Raw genomic sequence first — 23,376 nt, 5'->3', positions numbered from 1 at the left:
CAGTGTTTAGAGCAAAATTTATTGTACTAAATACCCATAAATACCCATATGAGAAAACAGGAAAAATCTAAAATCTACACTGTAACATCACAATTAAAAGTACTAGAAAAGCAGGAGCAAACAAATTCAAAAGCTAGCAGAAGACAAGAAATAACTAAGATAGAGCAGAACTGAAGGAGACAGAGACACAAAAAAAAAATCCTTTAAAAAAATCAGTAAATCCAGGAGGTGTTTTGAAAAGATTAACAAAATAGATAGACCACTTACCAAACTAATAAAAAAAAGATGGAAGAACCAAATAAAGGAGATATAACCACTGATCCCACAGAAATACAAACTACCATCAGAGAATACTATAAACACCTCTACACAAAGAAACTAGAAAATCTAGAAGAAATTGATAAATTCCTAGACACATACACCTCCCAAGACTAAACCAGGAAGAAGTAAAATTCCTGAATAAACCAATAACAAGCTCTGATATTGAGGCAGTAATTAATAGTCTCCAACCAAAAAAAAAACCAAGACCAGATGGATTTACAGAGGAATTCTAACAGAGGTACTATTTTATCAAAAATTATCCAAACAATAGAAATAGAGGGATCCCTCCCTAACTCATTTTATGAGGCCAGCATCATCCTGATACCAAAACCTGGCCGAGATACAACAAATAAAGAAAATTTTAGCCCAACATCCCTGATGAACATCAATGAAAAAATCCTCAATAAAATATGGGAAACCAAATCCAGCAGCACATTAAAAAGCTTATCTACCATGACCAAGTCAGCTTCATCTCTGAGATGCAAGGCTGGTTCAACATATGCAAATCAACAAACATAATCCATCACATAAACCAGAACCATACATATCAAAATAATAAGAGCTATTTATGACAAACCCACAGCCAATATCATACTGAATGGACAAAAGCTTAAAGCATTCCCTTTGTAAACCAGCACAAGACAAGGATGCCCTCTCTTCCTACTCCTATTCAACATAGTATTGGAAGCTCTGAATCAGACAAGAAAAAGAAATAAAGGGTATTCAGATATAAAGTGAGGAAGTCAAATTGTCTTTTTGCAGATGACATGATTGTATGTTTAGAAAACCCCATCCTCTCAGCCCAAAAACTCCTTAAGCTGATAAGCAACTTCAGCAAAGTGTCAGGTTACAAAATCAATGTGCAAAAATCACAAGAATTCCTATACACCAAAAATAGCAAATATCCAAATCAAGAGTAAACTCCCATTTACAACTGCTATAAAGAGAATAAAATACCAAGGATACAACTTACAAGAGATGAGAAGGACCTCTTCAAGAACTACAAACCACTGTTCAAAAAAATGAGAGGACACAAACAAATAGAAAAATATTCCATGCTCATGGATACCAACAATCAACATCATGAAAATGGCCATACTGCCCAAAGTAATTTGCAAATTTATTGCTATTCCCATCAAGCTACCACTGAGTTTCTTCACAGAAATGAAAAAAAAACTACTTTAAATTTCATAGAAAGCCAAAAAAAGAGCCCGTATTACACAAGACAATCCTAAACAAAAAGAACAAAACTGGAGGAATCATGTTACCTGACTTCAAACTCTACTACAAGCCTACACATAGAAAGGAACAACCAGTACCAGCCACTCCAAAAACATACCAAATGGTAAAGAGCATAAACAAAATAAAGAATCTGCATCAACCAACGGGCAAAACAGCCAGCTAGCATCAAAATGGCAGTATCAAATTCACACATAACAATATTAACCCTAAATGTAAATGGGCTAAATGCACCAATCAAAAGACACAGAGTGGCAAATTGAACAAAAAGCCAAAACCCATCGGTGTGCTGTATCCAGGAAACCCATCTTGCATGCAAGGATACACAAAGACTCAAAATAAACGGATGGAGAAAGATTTACCAAGCAAATGGAGAGCAAAAAAAAAGCAGGAGTTGCAGTTCTCTTCTCTGATAAAATTGACTTTAAAGCAACAAAGATCAAAAGAGACAAAGAAGAACATTACATAATGGTAAAAGGATCGATACAACAAGAAGAGCTAATGATCCTAAATATATACAGTCCTAATACAGGAGCACCCAGATACATAAGGTAAGTTCTTAATAACTTACAAAGAGACATAGACTCCTACACAATAATAGTGAGAGACTTTAACACTCCACTGTCAATATTAGACAGATCAACCAGACAGTAAATTAACAAGGATATCCAGGACCTGAACTCAGACCTGGAACAAGCAAACCTGATCAGAACTCTCCACCCCAAATCCACAGAATATACATTTTTCTCAGCACCACATCACACCTACTCTAAAATTGACCACATAATTGGAAGTAAATCACTCCTCAACAAATGCAAAACAACTGAAATCATAACAAACAGTCTCTCAGACCATAGTGCAATCAAGTTAGAACTCAGAATTCAGAAACTAACTCAGAACTGCACAGCTTCATGGAAACTGAACAACTGGCTCTTGAATATTGACTGCATAAACAATGAAATGAGGGCAGAAATAAAGAAGTTCTTCGAAACCGACGAGAATGAAGACACAACATACCAGAATCTCTGGGACACATTTAAAGCAGACTCTAGAGGAAAATATATAGCAATAAGTGCCCATAAGAGAAGAAAGGAGAGATCGAAAATTGACACCCTATCATCAAAATTGAAAGAGTGGCCAGGTGCGGTGGTTCAAGCCTGTCATCTCAGCACTTTGGGAGGCCGAGGTGGGTGGACCACTAGGTCAAGAGATTGAGACCATCCTGGTCAACATGGTGAAACACCGTCTCTACTAAAAACACAAAAAATTAGCTGGACATGGGGGCACATGCCTGTAATCCCCCCTACTCAGGAGGCTGAGGCAGGAGAATTGCCTGAACCCAGGAGGCGGAGGTTGTGGTGAGCCGAGATCATGCCATTGCACTCCAGCCTAGGTAACAAGAGCAAAACTCTGTCTCAAAAAAAAAAAAAAAAAAAAAAAAACTGAAAGAGCTAGAGAAGCAAGATTGAAAAAACTCAAAACCTAGCAGAAGTCAAGAAATAACTAAGATCAGAGCAGAACTAAAGGAGATAGAGACGCGAAAAACCCTTCAAAAAAATCAATAAATCCAGGAGCTGGTTTTTTGAAAAGATCAACAAAATAGACCACTAGCCAGATTAATAAAAAAGAAAAGAGAGAATAACCAAATAGATGCAACAAAAAACGATAAAGGGGAAATCACCACAGATTCCACAGAAATTCAAACCATCATCAGAGAATATGACAAATAACTCTATGTACATAAACTGGTAAACCTGGAAGAAATGGATAAATTCCTGGACACTTGTGTCCTCCCAAGCCTAAACCAGAAAGAAGTCGAAACCATGAATAGATCAATAACAAGATCTGAAGTTGAGGCAGCAATTAAGCACCTACCACACAAAAAAAGCCCAAGTCCATACAGGTTCACAGCTTAATTCTACCAGACACACAAAAAGGAACTGTTACCATTCCTTCTGAAATGATGCCAAATAATCCAAAAAGAGGGAATCCTTCCCAAATCATTTTATGAGACCAACATCATCCTGATACCAAAACCCGGCAGAGACTCAACAAGAAAAGAAAACTTCAGGCCAATATCCATGATGAACATAGATGCAAAAATCTTCAGTAAATACTGGCAAGCCAATTGCAACGGCACATCAAAAAGCTTATCCACCATGATCAAGTAGGATTCATCCCGGGGACACAAGGCTGGTTCAACATACGCAAGTCTACAAATGTAATTCACCACATAAACAGAACCAAAAACAAAAAACACATGATTATCTCAATTGATGCAGAGAAGGCCTTTGACAAAATTCAACAGCCCTTTATGCTAAAAACCCTCAATAAACTTGGTATTGATGGAATGTATCTCAAAATAATAAAAGCTATTTACAACAAACCAACAGCCAACATCATACTGAATGGGCAAAAACTGGAAGCTTTCCCTTTGAAATCTGGCACTAGACAAGGATGCCCTCTTTCACCACTCCTATTCAATATAGTACTGGAAGTTCTAGCCAGAGCAATCAAGCAAGAAAAAGAAATAAAGGGTATTCAAATAGGAAAGGAGGAAGGCAAATTGTCCCTATTTGCAGACGACATGATAGTATATCTAGAAGACCCCATTGTCTCAGCCCAAAAACACCTGAAACTGATAAGCAACTTCAGCAAAGTCTCACGATACAAAATCAATGTGCAGAAATCACAAGCATTCATATGCATCAATAACAGACTTAAAAAGAGCCAAATCAAGAATGAACTACCATTCACAATTGCTACAGAGAGAATAAAATACATAGGAATACTGCCAGCAAGGAACATAAAGGACCTCTTCAAGGAGAACTACAAACCACTGCTGAATGAAATAAGAGAGGACACAAACAGATGGAGAAACATTCCATGTTCATGGTCAGGAAGAATGAATATCGTGAAAATGGCCATACTACCCAAAGTAATTTATAGATTCAATGCTATCCCCATCAAGCTACCAATGACCTTCTTCACAGAACTGGAAAAAACCACCTTAAACTTCATATGGAACCAAAAGGGAGCCTGCATAGCCAAGTCAATTCTAAGTAAAAAGAACACAGCAGGAGGCATCACACTACTGGACTTCAAACTATACTACAAGGCTACAGTAATCAAAACAGCATGATACTGGTACCAAAACAGAGATATAGATCAATGGAACAGAACAGAGGCATCGGAGGTAACACAACATATCTACAACCATATAATCTTTGATAAACCTGACAAAAACAAGCAATGGGGAAAGGATTCCCTGTTTAATAAATGGTGTTGGGAAAACTAGCTAGCCATGTGCAGAAAGCAGAAACTGGACCCCTTCCTGACACCTTACACTAAAATTAACTCCAGGTGGATTAAAGACTTAAACATAAGACCTGGCACCATAAAAACCCTAGAAGAAAATCTAGGCAAAACCATCCAGGACATAGGTGTAGGCAAGGACTTCATGAACAAAACACCAAAAGCATTGGCAACAAAAGCCAAAACAGACAAATGGGACCTAATCAAACTCCACAGCTTCAGCATGGCAAAAGAAACAGTCATTAGAGTGAATCGGCAACCAACAGAATGGGACAAGATTTTGCAGTTTACCCATCTGACAAAGGGCTGATATCCAGAATTTATAAAGAACTAAAACAGATTTACAAGAAAAAAACAAATAAGCCCATTCAAAAGTGGACAAAGGATATGAAGAGACACTTTAGAAAAAAAGACATATATGAGGCCAACAAACATATGAAAAAATCTTCATCATCAGTGGTCATTAGAGAAATGCAAATCAAAACTACATTAAGATACCATCTCATGCCAGTTAGAATGGCAATTATTAAAAAATCTGGAGACAACAGATGCTGGAAAGGATGCAGAGAAATAGGAACACTTTTACACTGCTGGTGGGAGTGTCAATTAGTTCAACCATTGTGGAAGACAGTGTGGCAATTTCTCAAGGACCTAAAAATAGAAATTTCATTTGCCCCAGTAATCTCATTACCAGGTATATATCCAAAGGACTATGAATCGTTCTACTATAAGGACACATGCACACAGATGTTCATTGTGGCACTGTTTACAGTAGCAAAGACCTGGATTCAACCCAAATGCCCATTGATGATAGACTGGACAGGGAAAATGTGGCACATATACACCATGGAATATTATGCAGCCATCAAAAAGGATCAGTTCTTGTCCTTTGTAGAAACATGGATAAACCTGGAAAACACCATTCTCAGCAAACTGACACAAGAACAGAAAATGAAATACCACATGTTCTCACTCATAGGCCGGTGTTGAACAATGGAACACATGGACACAGGGAGGGGAGTCTGTTGGGAGGAATAGGGGAGGGACAGTGGGGGCTGGGGAGTTGGGGAGAGATAGCATGGGGAGAAATGCCAGATATAGGTTAAGGGGAGGAAGGCTGCAAATCACACTGCCACGTGTGTACCTATGTAACTATCTTACATGTTCTTCACATGTACCCCAAAACCTAAAATGCAATTTAAAAAAATAATAATAAAGTCTATTTTGTCAGAGATGACCAAAAAAAAAAAAAAAAAACTATACTACAAGCTATAGTAACCAAAACAGCATGGTGCTGGTACCAAAACAGATATACAGACCAATGGAACAGACCAGAGGCCTCAGAAATAACATTACATATCTACAACCATCTGATCTTTGACAAACCTGACAAAAACAAGCAATGGAGAAAAAATTCCCTAATTAATACGTGTTATTGGAAAAACTGGCTAGCCATATGCAGAAAACTGAAACTGGACTCCTTCTTTACACCATATACAAAAATTAACAGAAGATAGATTAAAGACTTAAACATAAGACCTAAAACCATAAAAACCCTAGAAGAGAACCTAGGCAATATCATTCAGGACATAGGCATAGGCAAAGACTTCATGGCTAAAACACCAAAATTAATGGCAACAAAAGCTAAACTTGGTAAGTGGGATCTAATTAAACTAAAGAGCTTCTGCCAAGCAAAAGAAACTACAATCTGAGTGAACAGGCAACCTACAGAATGGAAGAAAATTTTTGCTATCCATCCATCTGAGAAAGGGCTAATATCCAGAATCTACAAAGAACTTAAACAAATTTAGAAGAAAAAAGTAACTCCATCAAAATTGGGCAAAGGATAGGGACAGACACTTCTCAAAAAAGACATTTATGCAGCCAACAAACTTATGAAAAAAGGCTCATCATTTCTTAGAAAAATGCAAATCAAAACCACAAAGATATACCATCTCATGCCAGTTAGAATGGCAATCACTAAAAAGTCAGGAGACAACAGATGCTGGAAAGGATATGAAGAAATAGCAATGCTTTTACACTGTTGCTGGGAATGTAAATTAGTTCAACCATTGTGGAAGACAATATGGTGATTCCTCGAGGATCTAGAACTAGAAGAATACCATTCCCAGCAATCCCATTACTGGGTATATACCCAAGGAATTATAAATCATTCTAATATAAGGACACATGTATGCATATGTTTATTGCAGCACTATTCACATTTGGAACCAACCCAAATGCCCATCACTGATAGACTGGATAAAGAAAACGTGTCAAATATACATCATGGAATATTATGTAGCCATAAAAAAGAATGAGTTCATGTCCTTTGCAGGGACATGAATGAAGCTGGAAACCATTTTTTTCAGCAAACTATTACAGGAACAGAAAACCAAACACCATGTTCTCGCTCACAAGTGTGAGCTGAATCATGAGAACATATGGGCACAGGGAGGGGAATATCACACACTGGGGCCTGTCAGGGGGTCAGGAGCCAGGGGAGGAGTAGCATTAGGAGAAATACCTAATGTAGATGATGGTTTGATGAGTACAGCAAAGCACCATGGCACATGTATACCTATGTAACAAACCTGCATGTTCTGCCCATGTATCCCAGAACTTAAAGTATAATAATAAAAAGATGTGAATTCGTATGAGTAAATGCCGAAGTAAAATTAAATAACAAATATTAGGACCTCAAAGAAAGTGTTTAGTCAGACCTGATCAATATGAAGAACAAGAAGGCATCCACTTAATAGAAATCTATAAAATAAATGCAATGTAATATAGAGAAAAACAGCAAAAATAAAGTTGTTTTCTTTTAAAGAAATAAAGTTGAGAGTACTTCAGCAAAATTATCCAAAGAGTAAGAGGGAACAGGGGTGAAAAGTGAGAGAGAGAGTAAGTAGCTAAATAATCAATATCAAGAATGAAAAAAGAGCTATCAGTACAGATGTTATTATGAACAAATTTGTAGCAATACTTTTGACAATTTAGACATATCTTTGCAAACATTAAAACTGATAGAAAATGAGAATTGTCTTATTAGCTCTAATCTGTGATTTCAAAATTTCATATAAAGAAATCTCCAGGCCAGGTGGCTTCACTGGTGATTTCCTCCAAATATTTAAGGAAAAAAATAGTACCATGTTACACAAATTATTTAAGACAACAGAAAAAAGGGCAATACTTTCCAACTTAATCTATACTGCCATAATCTCAATATCAAATTCTGACAAAAACATTATAAACAAGAAAAACTACACACCAATGTATCTCTCCAATATAAACAAAAATAAAAACCTCAACAAAATGTTAACCAATTGAATTCAAGTCATATTTACCAGAATCGAATATTAGTTTAGCATGAGAAAATCAATGTGTGTAATTCACTCTATCAAAAGAACAAAGTAAATAAATAATTTAATCATCTTAAAAGATTATTTTAAATCATTTGATAAAACTCAGCACTGATTCATGATTTTAAAAAAACTCTTAGCAAAGTAGGAATTATTTTAGTCTAATAAAGAGGTTTCATAACACACATTATACATCATAGTTAATGCTAATAAATATATAAATAATTCATTCTGAGACAGGGGTTGAGAAGGAAAACTTCTCACCACTCCTATTTCATATTGTGCTAGAGGATTCAACCAATAAAATAAGATATCAAAGCAAATCAATAAAAGGTATAGAACAGGAAGAAAAGAATAACTATAATCATTCAAATACAACATGATTGTGTATACAAAAATTTCAAGAGAATCAGCAGATAAACTCTTGAATATGTTAATTTAGAAAGGTGAGAAATACAAAGTTCATGTAAAAAGATCAACTACACAGTAAGTCCTCAATGTCCTCAATCTGTTCTTGAAAACTGTGACTTTAAGCGAATTGAAGTATAATGAAACCAATTTTACCACTAACTAATTGATAAGAAACAAGAGTTAAGTTACTAGGGCATATTTCTGGTCACAAAAACATGAAATTTCTAAATAAAAAACAAAACACTTCCAACAGTAAACACTGAAATAAATGTGAACTAGTCATACACTTAAGAAAGACTAATAAAAAGCAAGTAAGATAATTATTTACCCAACTATTCCAATTCAGTATTGTGAGTGTCCAAAGCATGCCCTGGAAGCTCAGGGTGCAAGGCAGGAACCCACCATAGACAGGAGGCCAGATACTATCCCATCATAGCGAACACTCACACACACACCCACACTCACTCACATGGGGACCATGTAGACACACCAGTTCACCTCACATGTACATCTTTGGGATGTAGGGGAAAACCAATGTATCTAGAAAAAACCCATACAGACAGGGGAAGAATGTGCAGACACCATAGAGATAGTGGCCCCACCCAGAAATTGACTTTTTTTCCTCATCAGTGTTATAACAAAATGATGTCATTCAGGTACCTGCTGTATTTCTATGATATGGATAGGCTTTGTATCTCCAGGCAAATCTCATCTTGAATTGTAACCCCCAAGTGTTAAGACAGGAACGTGGTGGGAAGTGATTGGATTATGGGGGTGGTTTCCCCATACTGTTCTCATGAGAGTGAGTGAACTCTCATGAGATCTGATGGTTTTATAAATGGTAGTTTTTCCTGCATTCCCACATGCTCTGTCTTGCCTCCATCATGTAATACATGCCTGGCTTCCCCTTCTGCCATGATTGTAAGTTTCCTGAGACCTCTTCAGCCATACAGAACTGTGACTCATTTAAACCTCTTATTATATATATATTATTATATATATAAAATATATTTTATATATATATGATATACCTTATATATCATATATATATAATAAAAGAAAGAGAGAGAGTTTTTGTTTTTGTTATTTTTTTTGAGACCGAGTCTCACTCTGTTGCCAGGCTGTAGTGCAGTAGTGCAATCTCAGCTCACTGCAACCTTGGCCTCCTGGGTTCAAGTGATTTTCCTGCTTCTGCCTCCCAAGTAGCTGGGACTACAGGCATGTGCCACCACACCTGGCTAGTTTTTGTATTTTTGTAAAGACAGGGTTTCACCATGTTAGTCAGGCTGGTCTCAAACTCCTGACCTCATGATCCACCCACCTTGGACCCCCAAAGTGCTGGGATTACAGGCCTGAGCCACTGCACCCAGCCTCCTTTATAAATTATCCAGTCTCAGGTAATCTTTATAGCAGTGTGAGAATGGACTAACATTTTTATTCCAAAAAATGAGGGCAGAGGTAAAATTTTATTCGTCACTTAAAGTAGCATAAAATTGTTATATACATAGAAATAAATCTTTAAAAACACAGAAAATTATAAAATATTTTAAGACAACTTTTAAAAGCCCCAAGTGAAAGGAAGGATATTTATCCATCTTAAAGTTTCTAAATATGTCTCAATTCTTAACCTACCTGGAGGCAAGTTAGTTTAAACAAATGTTATTTTTGTAACTAATAATTGAATGGTTTATGATATTAAAATTTAAAAATATGAAAATGAAAAATTAGACAATGATGGAAACTCCAAAAAGAGCAAAATAGCCAATCTATTGTCTTAGAGGGGATCACACTATTTTTAAACCTTAGTATATTTAAATCAATAATATTTTTTTATCAAAGATATCTTGAATAAAGTGAAAAGATAAGCATCAGTACAATAGACAAAGAATTAGTATCAAGAATTTCATAAAACTCCTCCAAATATAGGGTGGAAGCAATACAATAAGATTAGAGAGGGGCATATAACTAGATGTTATCAATGTTATAATCCTGTTGCTGCCAGATGACTTTGTCTGTGTTCATAATATTAAATAATACAAAAAGAAACAAAGAGGGCATTCATGAAGCAGTGATAATAATAAATCATGAATCAAAGATTTATAGTAATCTAATTCTGGATACCTGAGGTCTGACAAAAAAAAAAAGATACAGAGGATAGATAGATGATGGGTGTGTGGATGGATAGACAGTTATGGATCATACATACATAAATATCTATATACACAGAATGAGAGAGAGAGATAATAAGAGCAAGAAAGAGAAAAGGTAAGGCTAAGTTTTTTGTTGTTTTTAATTCTAGGTGAGTTCTAGGCCACCAGGAATAAGTATGAACCATGAAAGTAAACTTTAAAGAACTTTAAACCCCTATGTAATATAGCTTTTTTATATTTTTTTAATTTAATTATTTTTATACTTTCTTGCCAGTTCAGCCAGATTTTAAAAATTGTTTTCTCATATTTAATCAGCATTATTAGGTATGCTGTACTCAGAAGTCTTTCTTTGCATAGTTGTTTACCACATTCTCAGAAAAAGAGTCAATGAAACAAAAACATGCCAATGAATTTTTCAGGTGTATTTTTAATTTAAAATGAAAACAGCATATTTGAGTCCCCAGGGCCAGATAAAAATACCTATTCTAATAAATTAGATAACTTTCTTCATTAGATAGAAAAAAAATGATAATTGGTATAACACTTTTACAAAATAAAATGCCAATACCTTAATTCATCCAACAAAATATAGTAAGCCCTTATATTTGCCAGACATTCTTCTGGTTCTAAAGGATTTAGTATGAACAAATCAGTCAATGCTAACTGGCTTTATGGAGATTACATTTTAGCACGAGGAGGCAGACAATACCAGATAAGTAAAACAGGCAGTGTATCTTGATATCTTAAATGCTAGAAATAAAAGAAAGAGAAGTAGGTAGGTCTGGAGGATGTGGCTGTGTCCATGACAGAGCAGTCAGGGATGGCCTTACTGCTGGGGAGGCCTTTGGGCAAAGCATGAAAATAGTGATGGATTGATACCTGTAATCTCCAAAGAAATAAACTTCCCAGGCAGAGAGAACAACATGTACACAGTTCCTGAGTTTGACATGTTAGATTGGAAATGCCTATTAAAAATCCAGGTTGAAACATTAATTAAGCAGTTGAACATAAGCTGGAGTTTTGGAGAATAACTAGGCTGGAGATAAAGATATGGAATCATCAGTCTATTCATGGGACTTAAAGCCATGGTCTGGATAAAATTACCAAGAGAATGTATTCAGCTAGAAAATAAATTAAAAACTTGATATCTGAGCCTACTGTGTCTACTGGGTGCCTGAGGCTTCCAGTAGGAATTCTTTTTAAATTCTTGGCATATAGAAGGTGGTCTGGTTAAACAGTAGTGCTCTTCAAACTGAGATTTTGGAGGTATTACAGATCATAACTATTGGAGAATATATGTATTATGATGGAGGGCAAAATCATGGGAGGAAAAGAGTTCAAGGAATGAAAAAGTGAATGGATTAAGAGATGATATCTATCCGGGATAAATATCACCAAAAAGTATGAAAAGATTAGTGTTAGAGAAAGTGACAAGGATCAGGGTCTACATTTCTTTAAAGATATGCAAGATTGGATACAAACCAATAGATTACTATAAGAAGGAGAGGACATAGTTTGATGACATGAGATTCAAAGCTGAGCATCTTAAGAAGAAAGGAGAATAGTTTGAAAACAGCAATGAGGAGCAAGGAGGAAACTGCCCCACCACCATTCCCAGAGGTATGTATGAGGCATGGGAGAAAACAAACCCAGCACCACCTGAAAGAATGGCAGGGGAAGAAATACCTTCAGGGCACAGATTTCAGTTAGACCGGCAAAGTGAACACTCAGATTAGGTTAAGGATTCAGAGTTTTTGCTGGCTATGAGTTCAGGGGGTACAATGAATGAATTTCAGGGGTGGGAGGGTTAAGGTATAAAGGTCAGAAAAGAAGATATACCAAACATATAGAGTGGGGTTTTAGTGATTGCAGGTGGCCTGGAAGTCCTAGATGTCTTGTGGAGACTGACGTAGACAGAGCTTAAGTACATACTTAATAAGATCCACCTTAAGAGTCTGAAGGCTGTCAACTTGCAAGTAGAGAGAAATAAAGAATCTTGCCAGGAGCTGACTTAAGGGGATCCCTCTTCTCTCCTGCCAATGACTATGTAGAGATTTTTTTAATATCTGAGAACCAGCCATCCGGAAAGAGGAAATTTTCTAACTTTTAATCTTTTTCTTTGAGGGCCAATTCATTCTTTTCTTGAGGATTATAGATGATGAAACTAAATCCAGAAGTTTGAAGAGATTTGCACCAGGCCACACAGAGAGTTGGTTGTTATGCAGAGCAATATTAGTTTTTTTTCTTTTGAAAATGTCTCTTAAAGTGTTTCTCTTAACACAGGGTTTCTGCCATGGGTCTGTTTCCTTACAGAAGCTTTGAAACGATCAGTAAAATGAGCACTTGAGGAATAGCAATTTAAGAGTAACCTACCAAATATATCAAAATAGAAAGGTAAAAGGCAGAGTTAAGGTCTCCAGCAGAATAATGACAATGGCAAAAATAGCAGACTCTACAAAGGGCTACAGTTATTGTGATTAAAAAAAACTATAAACCTCACTTCCTGAGTTCACAATGTGATAGTGAAAGTCAGTCAATGTTGTAATGGGGTGTGTCTTGTGATTGTAGTAATATGTCCTTTAGGACAGGATCAAAGCTAAGTAATCAAACACCATGTTTTTGAGTACATTATGCATTATGATTTATATGAATGTAGGAAGTTGTGACTAATTATGGTAGCTCAATTTTATTATGCACCAGGAGGTACATTATATGCATTTGACAAGCATTATCTAAACACTTTCAGATTGGAATTGGTATTATCCCTCATTTATCCAATGAAGAAATCGAATCAGACAGTAATTAAGTAACTTAGAAAGATTTCAAGCTAGAAACTGGCAAAGCCAGAATTCTAACCTCATTAGAGTAACTTCAGTGCCTTCACTATTAATCACTATGCTATACTGTTTTGTTTTTATTTTATTTTTTTTTTTTTGAGAGACGGAGTTTCGCTCTTGTTACCCAGGCTAGAGTGCAATGGCGCAATCTCGGCTCACCGCAACCTCCGCCCCCTGGGTTCAGGCAATTCTCCTGCCTCAGCCTCCTGAGTAGCCGGGATTACAGGCACGCGCCACCGTGCCCAGCTAATTTTTTGTAATTCTTAGTAGAGACGGGGTTTCACCATGTTGACCAGGATGGTCTCGATCTGTTGACCTCGTGATCCACCCGCCTCGGCCTCCCAAAGTGCTGGGATTACAGGCTTGAGCCACCGCGCCCGGCCTATGCTATACTGTTTTAAAAGGCAAGCCTTCAAAAGGAAATAGATGATTTTTTAATCAAATTTATATAAATCATAACATGCCTTATATCTTATGGTCTAATTTCCTTTTCTTTTTTCTTCAGTAAGAATAATTATTTATTCTAAAGAAGAATTGAGGATCTCCAGTTCCAAAATGGCAGCATAGAAGCAAGCTAGCATAACCCCCTAGAAAACCATAAACAAATATACAGTGCCAAGATTATCACCAGAAATGTACCAGAATTAGAATACAAAAATTATGAAGACAAGTCAGTATCTGGGGCCACAGTGAAGTAAAAAAACTTCACGTAGGCAGTAAAAGAACTGGTACACCACATTGTCCCTGGCATGAAGTATGCAAAAAATACTCCCCCAAATCACTGTTTTGACCACCAGAAAAGTGAGATCAAAGTGGATGACCAGCTTACTCACCATCTTGGATTCCCTGACAGGAGATCTGTCCCTCCCTTAGCCCACAGGAAGCATCATTAGTGCCTGAAAGGAGAAATATGCCTGAGGACAGGCAGAGACAAAATGGGGATACAGGACTACCATCTCCAGCCCTGGAAACTGCTCTAGAACTTGGCCAAAGGTCAAATAAGACTGGCTCTTTAGCAGCACCACACTCTGGGAGGTATGTTTCACAGGTCTAATGGCCACAATCCTTGGCCAGCCTATCCCAGTGCTGGGATAGCCACATTGGGATTTCCTGCACTTGTGAAGAGCAGCATTCCAAACACTTACTATAGCTGAGACAAACCTGGGCTTAAAGTGCCATCTAGAACTGAAAAGGAGGCAGTTGCCTGGCAGTAAAGAATCTCTAAGAAAATATGTCCAATAAAAAACAAAAAAAGCCAGAGAGTGAAGCCAAAAATAAATAAAATAATAATAAATAAATAAGACCAAATTAATCTTGCAATGAAAAGACACAGACATACATCCACAAGTAACAACAACAAACGGAACCATGAGTTCCCCAAGCAGACAAAGCAAGGATCCAGCAACTGACCCTAATGAAACAGCACTAGGTGAGCTCTTCCACCAAGAACTAAAAATAATAACTTTAAAGAAACGTGGTGATCTCCCAGATAACACAAGAAAACAATCCAGAAACTTATTAGAGAAATTTAACAGAGATTAAAATAATCTTTAAAAATTAAACAAATCTTGAAACTGAAAAATACATTTGCTGAAGTGAAAAATTCATTAAATCTCAACAACAGAAAGGATCAAGCAGAGCAAAGAATCAGTGAGCTCAAATGCCGACTATTTGAAAATACATGGAAAAGAAAAATAAAAAAAACGTACAAGCAAGAAAGGTCACCTAAAAATATAGAAAATTACCTCAAAATACCAAATCTAAGAATTATTGGTGTTTAAGAAGGAGTTCAGTGAAAGCAAAGAGTAGAAAGCTTATTCAAGGCAATAACAGAAAACTTTCCAAAACTTGAGAAAAAGATAAATATCCAGGTACAGGAAGGTCAGAGAACAAGACACAGTTTTGACTCAGATAAGACTACTCCAAGGTATATGATAATCAGACTCCCAAAGGTCAAGGATAAAGAAAGATTCCTAAAAGCAACAAGTGAAAAGATGCAAATAACATATAAAGAAGGTCCAATTCATCTGGCAGCAGACTTCTCAATGGAAACCGTACATGCCAGGAAGGAATAGAATAACATTTGCAAAGTGCTGAAACAGAAAAAATATTGCCAGCTAACAATATTGTATCCAGCAAAATTACCCTTCAAATATAAAAGACAGAAAAAGTCTTTCCCAGACAAGCAAAAGTGGAGATAATTCACTACTGCAAGACCCATCTTACAGTAAATGCTAAAGGAAATTCTTCAATCTAAAAGAAAAAGACACTAATGTGTTTTAAAAATTGGAAGTTATAAAACCCACTGGTAAAATTAAGTAAAAGGACAAACCCAGAAAACTATAATAATTGTTGTATACAATCCACTCATAAATCTAGTATGAAGTCCAAAAGACAAATCTAGCAAAAACAATAATAGCTAGATCAACTTGTTAAATGATTGATACTGTTCAAAAAAAATACAAATGGCCAATAGGTATATGAAAAAAGCTCAATGGAGACATGCGAATCAAAACTACAATGAAATGTCATATGACCCCAGTTAAAATGACTTCTATCAAAAAGACAAGCAACAATAGATGCTGATGAGGATATGAAGAAAGAGAAACCCTTATACACTGTTGGTGAGAATGTAAATTAGTACAGCCATTATTCAGAATAGTATGAAGTTTCCTCAATTTGAAAAACAGAACTATCGGATGACCCAGCAATTCCACTACTGAGTATTTTTTAAAAAGGAAATGAATATATCAAAAAGACATCTGCATTCCCATTTTTATTGCAGCACTATTCACAATAGACAAAATATGGAATCAACATATGTTCCCATCAACAGATGAGTAAAGAAGTTGTAATATATATTATGCATAATGGAATATGATTCTGCCATTAAAAAAGAATGAAATCCTGTCATTTGTAACAACATGGCTAGAACTGGATGGAGGTCATTAAGTGAAATAAGCCAAGCACAGAAAGATAAATATTGTATGTTCTCATTCATATGTGAAAGCTAAAAAAAAAAAATTGGATCTCAAAGACAAACAGATTTGTGGTTATAAGAGGCCACGAAGGGCATAGAGGAGAAAAGATGAAACAAAGTTGATTAATGGATATAAATACATGGGTTGCTAGAAGAAATAAGACCTACTGTTAGATAGATCAGCAGAGTTACTACAGTTTACAGTAATCTATTGCATAGGGGGTTTCATCATAAAGAAAAGAAAAACATTTATGGCAATGGATGTCCCAAGAACACTGATTTGATCTTTACAAATTACGTGAATGTATTAAATAATTATGTGTGTCCCCAAACTATGTATATGTATTATACATTAATTGTAAAAAAAAAAAATCAGGTGATTATAATTTGAGTTCAGTAGATTATCATGTGCCCCAGAGAAAACTGTAATATCTACATTTCCTACTACTTACATATTATCTTATTAAATAGAGCTCAGTTACTATGTCAGACCTTCATTGAAGCTATAACTTATTACATAGAGTTATAATAATAATGTGGAGAATAAGCTTTGTTGTGCAGACTTTTTAGACTATAGCTTTAACATGAGCTGAAAACAACGATAAAAAGTATTCATTATTTTTCACCAAACACACAAACTATGGACTACTCTTAAATTATTCCATAAAGTAAACATTTTTCACATTTTACTAATAGCTTACACAAAATAAGTTGCTGGCCACATTCTTTCAGATATTTCTAGCCTTACTTTAAATATGTGTAATTATAAAAGAGTTGTGTGGCTCAAAATAAAACAAAAACTTCACAAATTACAAATCAGTGAAAATCCTCATTCTTATTTGATTAAAGATACATTTCATGTTGAAGGAAAAAAGAACACCTACCCTATAACATTTAGGAAGAATAATTTTTATTGTAAAATTTTTTACTTTTTCAACATATTCAAACTTCCAACTCTCCATGAAGTTATATGGGTATTGAGAGACTAACAATATCATAAAATGAATAATCTCCTTAACAATTTATTTTTAAAGCATACAAACTAAACTGCATAACATTTTATTTATTTTGATGATATCTCTCTAGTCTATGTATAATCAGTTTTTAAAAAGAACTGTAAAAGCTAGTGTCCAGTATGTCCAGTATTTTCTCCATTTTCTTTTCTTTAGCAGTTATTGAGTTTTAGCCTACTATGCAGAGACAGACACACAGATAGTACTGTAGTATACTTCACTTAGGTGGTTCTTCCTTTTTAATTTACATTTATTTATTCATTTGACATATTTTTTAGTGCCTACTATTCATGTGTCATACACTGTAATAAGTATGAGGAGTCTTTTAGCTTCTATAAAGTTATGGTTCAATTAATAAACATTTCACATTTCAGCAGAACATTTTTGCATGGGTAGAACCTTTAGCAAATTTCAAAACTTATCACATGGGTAAGTACCAATTCTGCCAGCCTTTTCCATTCACAATTTCAAAATAATCTGTAGCTAATAACCGGGATTCTTTCAACAAATATTTTAGAAACATTTTCTATCTTTTGTTTAGCATTCAATGAACTATGGCCTAGCACCTGTATATAAGCTCCATAAATATAACAAAATAAGACTTAAATGAATTTCAACATCCAAACTAAAGCCATGAGAATTACCAAGTCCTTCAAAGAACTAAAAAGCTTCTCTTCAAAATGATGACACAAATGATTCATCTGAGGTGGATGATACTTGAAGACAGAGGCTTTTATCAACCCTTACATCATCCTGAATATACTCTAAGTGTCACAGAATAAGTAGAACTTTAACTTACAGTAAAGAGCTATAGAACACAGCTTTCATGGAGGTCTGATTTCAAGAGTATTATTTATTAAAACTATTATACCCATTAGACCCTAGCCTTGTATGAATATTTGCCTACATTTACTTCTATACATGTATATTCAATTCTAGAATCAATTGAGACCCATGCATTATTGTACTACCCTAGGATCTCAAATTATCTAATAAAGCCTTTAAAGAATTTAAGCTATGAACCAATGTAACAATCAAAATTGTAAAACACATCTATTGCATATATTCAGCATTCTGACAGTATATTCACAAATTTTAGTTTCGTTTCAACATTCACAAATTTTACAAATTTTAGGTGAATATTGACTGGAATAATGAAAATGTGATTCATAGAATTGGTTTGGAAGCGAACTTCCATTTAATGCTTGAATTCTTCCTATAACAATTCAAACAAATAAATGCTTATAAAATTATAAAGGACATCATATGCAAAAGTGCCTTGAGAACCCAAGGAGGGGTTTATTCAGCAAACTTTTAAAAATCTCTTCTGAAATCAATAAAAGTCCCACTTTATGAGAAGAGTTTTCCTTTAATGACAGCCTGAAACTCATGAGTAATAAGTTAAAAAGAGGGAAAACTACAAAAAAGTTGCTTTGAATCAATAGCCCCCTAGGTCTTTAAGCAGTTCAAGTTCCAGAGAGTTTTTCAATCACACTTAAGAGACTTTAAAGAATCATCTATAGTCTCTTTTAAAGATCTGCATGTATTTTTTAAAACAACAATAACTCAACTGTAAATAAACTTTTAAAATTACCAGAATTTGTCTTCATAATTTACTATAACCTTCATATTTTTAAAAATCCAATCTCTCAATTTCAGATAGAGTGGAAAACTAGTTATTAGTAGTTGTTTTCAAAGTCTGCTTACCTTTGATATAGTATGTGAAATGAAAATGAAGAAAATAACTCTGTTCAATACTAGCTTTTTGTTTTTGCATTTAAATGAACGCAAAATAATGAAAATCGATGTGCTGCTGTCAACATTTATGTACAACACTCACCAGGTTCTTTCAGAAGTTCCGAGGTAGAGGTCTCAGGTCGTAAGTAAAGATGGACAGGAAAGGGATAGAGTAATTCCAACATTCTGTTTCCAAAACATGAAGGTAGATCTTTAAGTGATTTAATAATCCCTATTTTGTAATACAAATCTTCAACACTAAAGTTATAGGACTAAACGCTAATCACAGAAAACCATTTGTCCTTGGTCCTATTGGACAATAGGACTATACCTGTTGTTCCCTCAGTGCATTGCAGAGTAAATATTATTAAACAAAGACAAAGTAATACTAAATTTTGTTGATTCTGAGATGAATAACAAATAGAAACATTTGCTTTCCAAATGAGCCCAAACTAGCAAAAATCAGGAAAATGAACAAGCATCATATCTATCTATTTCCTCAGTGTTTTACAAGAGATTTTTTAAGTAGCATGTTTTTCTAACATGATTTGGAGAGCTTCAATCCCAACAGCTGAATAAAGTCAATTACCACCTAGAAACCTTGGAAAATGTGAATAAGCCAAAAGAAAGAAAATTAAATCTTCTCTAATCTTGTCATCCTGATATTTTAGTAATAATTGCAAAGCCTTCAATGCTTCTTAAAGGCCAGCATTTAAGGCACTATTCTAATCCTTTTTATATGTTTTACCCGATTTATTCCTCAAAACAAGCATGTAGGTATTTACTATTATGATATTCATTGTAAAATCGAAGAAACTAAGACATTTGGGGGTTAAGTAGTATATCATTCAGATTATTCCAGCTAGAAGTGGGTGGGTCAGGATTCAAATGCAGGCAGTAGGACTCCGGAATCCATATTACTATTTCATATTGATTTCATTTGTCATGATTAGCATGTTAAATATATCTCATACCTTTTCTACGTTTAAGTGTACATAAATGCACATGAACTTTTAACCTATTATTTTGTACCTAACATGTCATGGAGATCTTTATAAATGTACAAAGGTACACATTGTTATTTTGGCCCATTACATAGAATTCCATGTTATTTTGGCCCATTACATAAAAATCGATTGTATCGATTTTAACATACTGATGGCTTATTTACCAGTCTTCTTCTGTGGGATATTTACTTTCTTGTTGTTTATACACAAGGATGAAAATCTTTGAACATTCATATTTGTGCACCTGTCCAATTATTTCCTTGTGTTACTATAAATGCCTAGAAATGAGTATGTTGGTTCAAAAAAGTATATAAATCTTAGGTAAATTTCTAGAATTTTAAAACATTTTCCCAGAAAAAAAGTACGGTGTATGAAGGAGGAGACTGTTCAGAGATTTACCTTTGGCATATAGTAGGCACTCAGTAAATAGTAAATAAATAACAATAGGATCTATTAATTTAACTGTCACTCATGTGCTCATGCCCATGGAGTTGGCCAAAAGACTGAGCTATCCCTTAAATTGTATCAAGAGAAAATAGAGAGCCTTGAGTACGGCAATCAGTTGTATAAAATTCCATTTGAAATTCTAGAATGTTTTTATATATCACGAAGAATGGTGCCAAGTTTTATTGATCAGGCATAATTTCCTCTTTTTTCTAATATCTGGTCCATACATTAGTATTATTTAATCTTCAAGTTAGAACTAATTATGTATTTTCAATTATTCCCCATTATTAAAAGATTCTAATGGAAATAGACCACTCAACCACTTAAGCAAAATATTTTACAAATATTAAGATGAAATGGCAGTTGTTTCAACACAAATTGTGAAATGCCATGAGGGATTCCATCATTTTATAATAACCTCATTCTGTTACTAATTAAACTGATCAAAATAACCTAAACATGAATTGTCATGTAACACAGGAAACTCACTGATCACAAAACTAGGTAAAGAAGTCCAGGCTCACTTGCCTGAATTCCAGAATGCATTTAGTGAAAGACAACTGTCATACTTTCAAATGCACCAAATAATATCAACTAAAAATTAGCACTAGTAAATAACTGATTAATAAATGGAAATTTGGATGGGAAATTAAAATTTAGAATAAACCCATATCTATCATCATCATAAAAAGAGTATTAATTTAGGACAATCTTTGAACTTAGAATTCAAAGGTACAATGAAGAACTTTACTTTCTTAAACTTACATTGAAATTGTAGAAGTATTCAATTGTGTTTTCCCTTCATGGGTCAAAAATAGACAAGTTTAGAAAAAGGAAGAAATCATATATTTATAAAATTTGATCATGTTCGTATTTTGCTCAAGGACATTTCTTTTGTTGGGTCAATATTTCAAGTCAACCCAAAAATATTATAGTCATCTTACCAATCAGTATTTTCCAAGGTATCTTCAGGATAATTTTAAGTTGTTTATATACAGCTTTTCTTACAGGGGGTCTATTTAACTTAAAAACCTTTTGGGAGTTTCATGAAGAGTTGGGTCATTCATACTAATTAGTCCTACAGACTGTCCCTGCATTGTTAACAATCTCCTACCTAATTTCCCAACTGATTCTATTATCTTTTCTTCTGCTTATATTCTCACTGCTGTTTCCTTATCTTCATTATGTGGTAAACTAGATTTCAAAAAACAAATTGGTTTAGTGACGTTTTATTTGTCTAGTTAAGCACAGGTTTCAAAAACTCCTTAGTCACTACATCCCAAAACACTTACTTGTCTTTCCCACTACATTTCCATCACACTTTTAACACTAATGAAATGAAGCTAACTGCTAAAGTAAGAAAGAAGTTACCACCATCAACTAGCTATAAATAAAGACAAGGCAGCCCAGGTGTATTGAAGTTCAGGCTTTATATGCCCTGGGCTGTCACTGGAATTACATGCACTTGCTCTTAATTTCAAAGGGTGTTGATCTTTCTCATTAAGCAGGACATGTTTTCATTAAAAATGGGAAATTAGGGTGTCAAGGGACCTTTATCTTCTACCAGTTGCAGAAGAAACAATTCTTTGGGAAATATTCAACTCTCTTGAGAAAGATATTATCCTGAAAGATATTATACCTGATCAGAGGATAATAAGTGCTTCACTTGTCCCTAAAACATTATTATTCCGCTATGGCTTACCAGCCTCATCTAAAGATACTGAAAATGATTTTCAAATGAATTCAGTTAATCTTTTCAGTTAGTAAATGCTGACTTGAAATTCTAAACAATTTGGCTAAATTGTTGTATTAACTACTCTTTTAGGAGCTACCACTCTGCCAGACCAACTTGGATCTTGAGTTAAAATGGGTAACTCAAAGGCAGAAAAGAAATTTATTAAAAGTGGTAAATTTCCAATACAATAATTTATTTTCTTTGAATTATTATATTTCCTTATCTTGGGTATAACCAAATCGTCAGTATTAAGGTTGTGTATATATTTCATTCTTTCTAATTTGAGTACTGTATTGCACTTAAGCCAAGAAAGTGGTTACCCTGAGCATGGATCTTCTAATGTTAAGCAAACAGTTCACAAATGTTGGAAGACCCACAAAGTTCTTCGTAGCCTTGCCAGCATTTCCTCAACTAACTTACGGCTGTGCCAATTACCCCAAATTTCTGACCATATCATAATATTAATGAATTATTGTAAAACAAGCCACTAAAAAGTACATTTTAGCAGAGAAACATTTACTGTCTATAAGTATAAATGTTCTTACAAAATATGTGCTGAAGGGCTTAGAGGTTCTGTCTGTAGCTTCAGGGCCAACTACTGTGTATGTAATTTTAAAGTTATCTTGAAGATGATTATGCTATTTCATGCAATAATTAGGAAAAGGAACTGACCCATCTTCAGACACTTTTGGAAAGCAGAGGCAATGCTCAAAATTCCTGTATTCAAACTATGTTCTGTAAAAACAGCCTCACCTTCTGTAGAAAAAGACTAACCTTTAATTATTAGATTTAGAAAGGAAAATTATAACTTACTCTGCTCCA

At 34.7% G+C, this 23,376-nt stretch overlaps 1 protein-coding gene across 3 annotated transcripts in view; it reads right to left on the bottom strand.

Moving 5' to 3' along the window:
- Window positions 1-23,376, bottom strand: part of IQCM (IQ motif containing M) — a 495,919-nt gene that overhangs the window by 336,254 nt on the left and 136,289 nt on the right. For all 3 annotated transcript variants that reach the window (XM_035292858.3, XM_078367842.1, XM_078367841.1), the window contains exon 6: window positions 19,469-19,551. In XM_035292858.3, coding sequence (XP_035148749.3) covers window positions 19,469-19,551 — 83 coding nt within the window. The remainder of the gene's footprint in view (window positions 1-19,468; window positions 19,552-23,376) is intronic.

The sequence above is a fragment of the Callithrix jacchus genome, chromosome 3 (assembly GCF_049354715.1).
Source record: "Callithrix jacchus isolate 240 chromosome 3, calJac240_pri, whole genome shotgun sequence".
NCBI lineage: Eukaryota > Metazoa > Chordata > Mammalia > Primates > Cebidae > Callithrix > Callithrix jacchus.
This window is presented reverse-complemented; position numbering and strand designations above follow the sequence as displayed.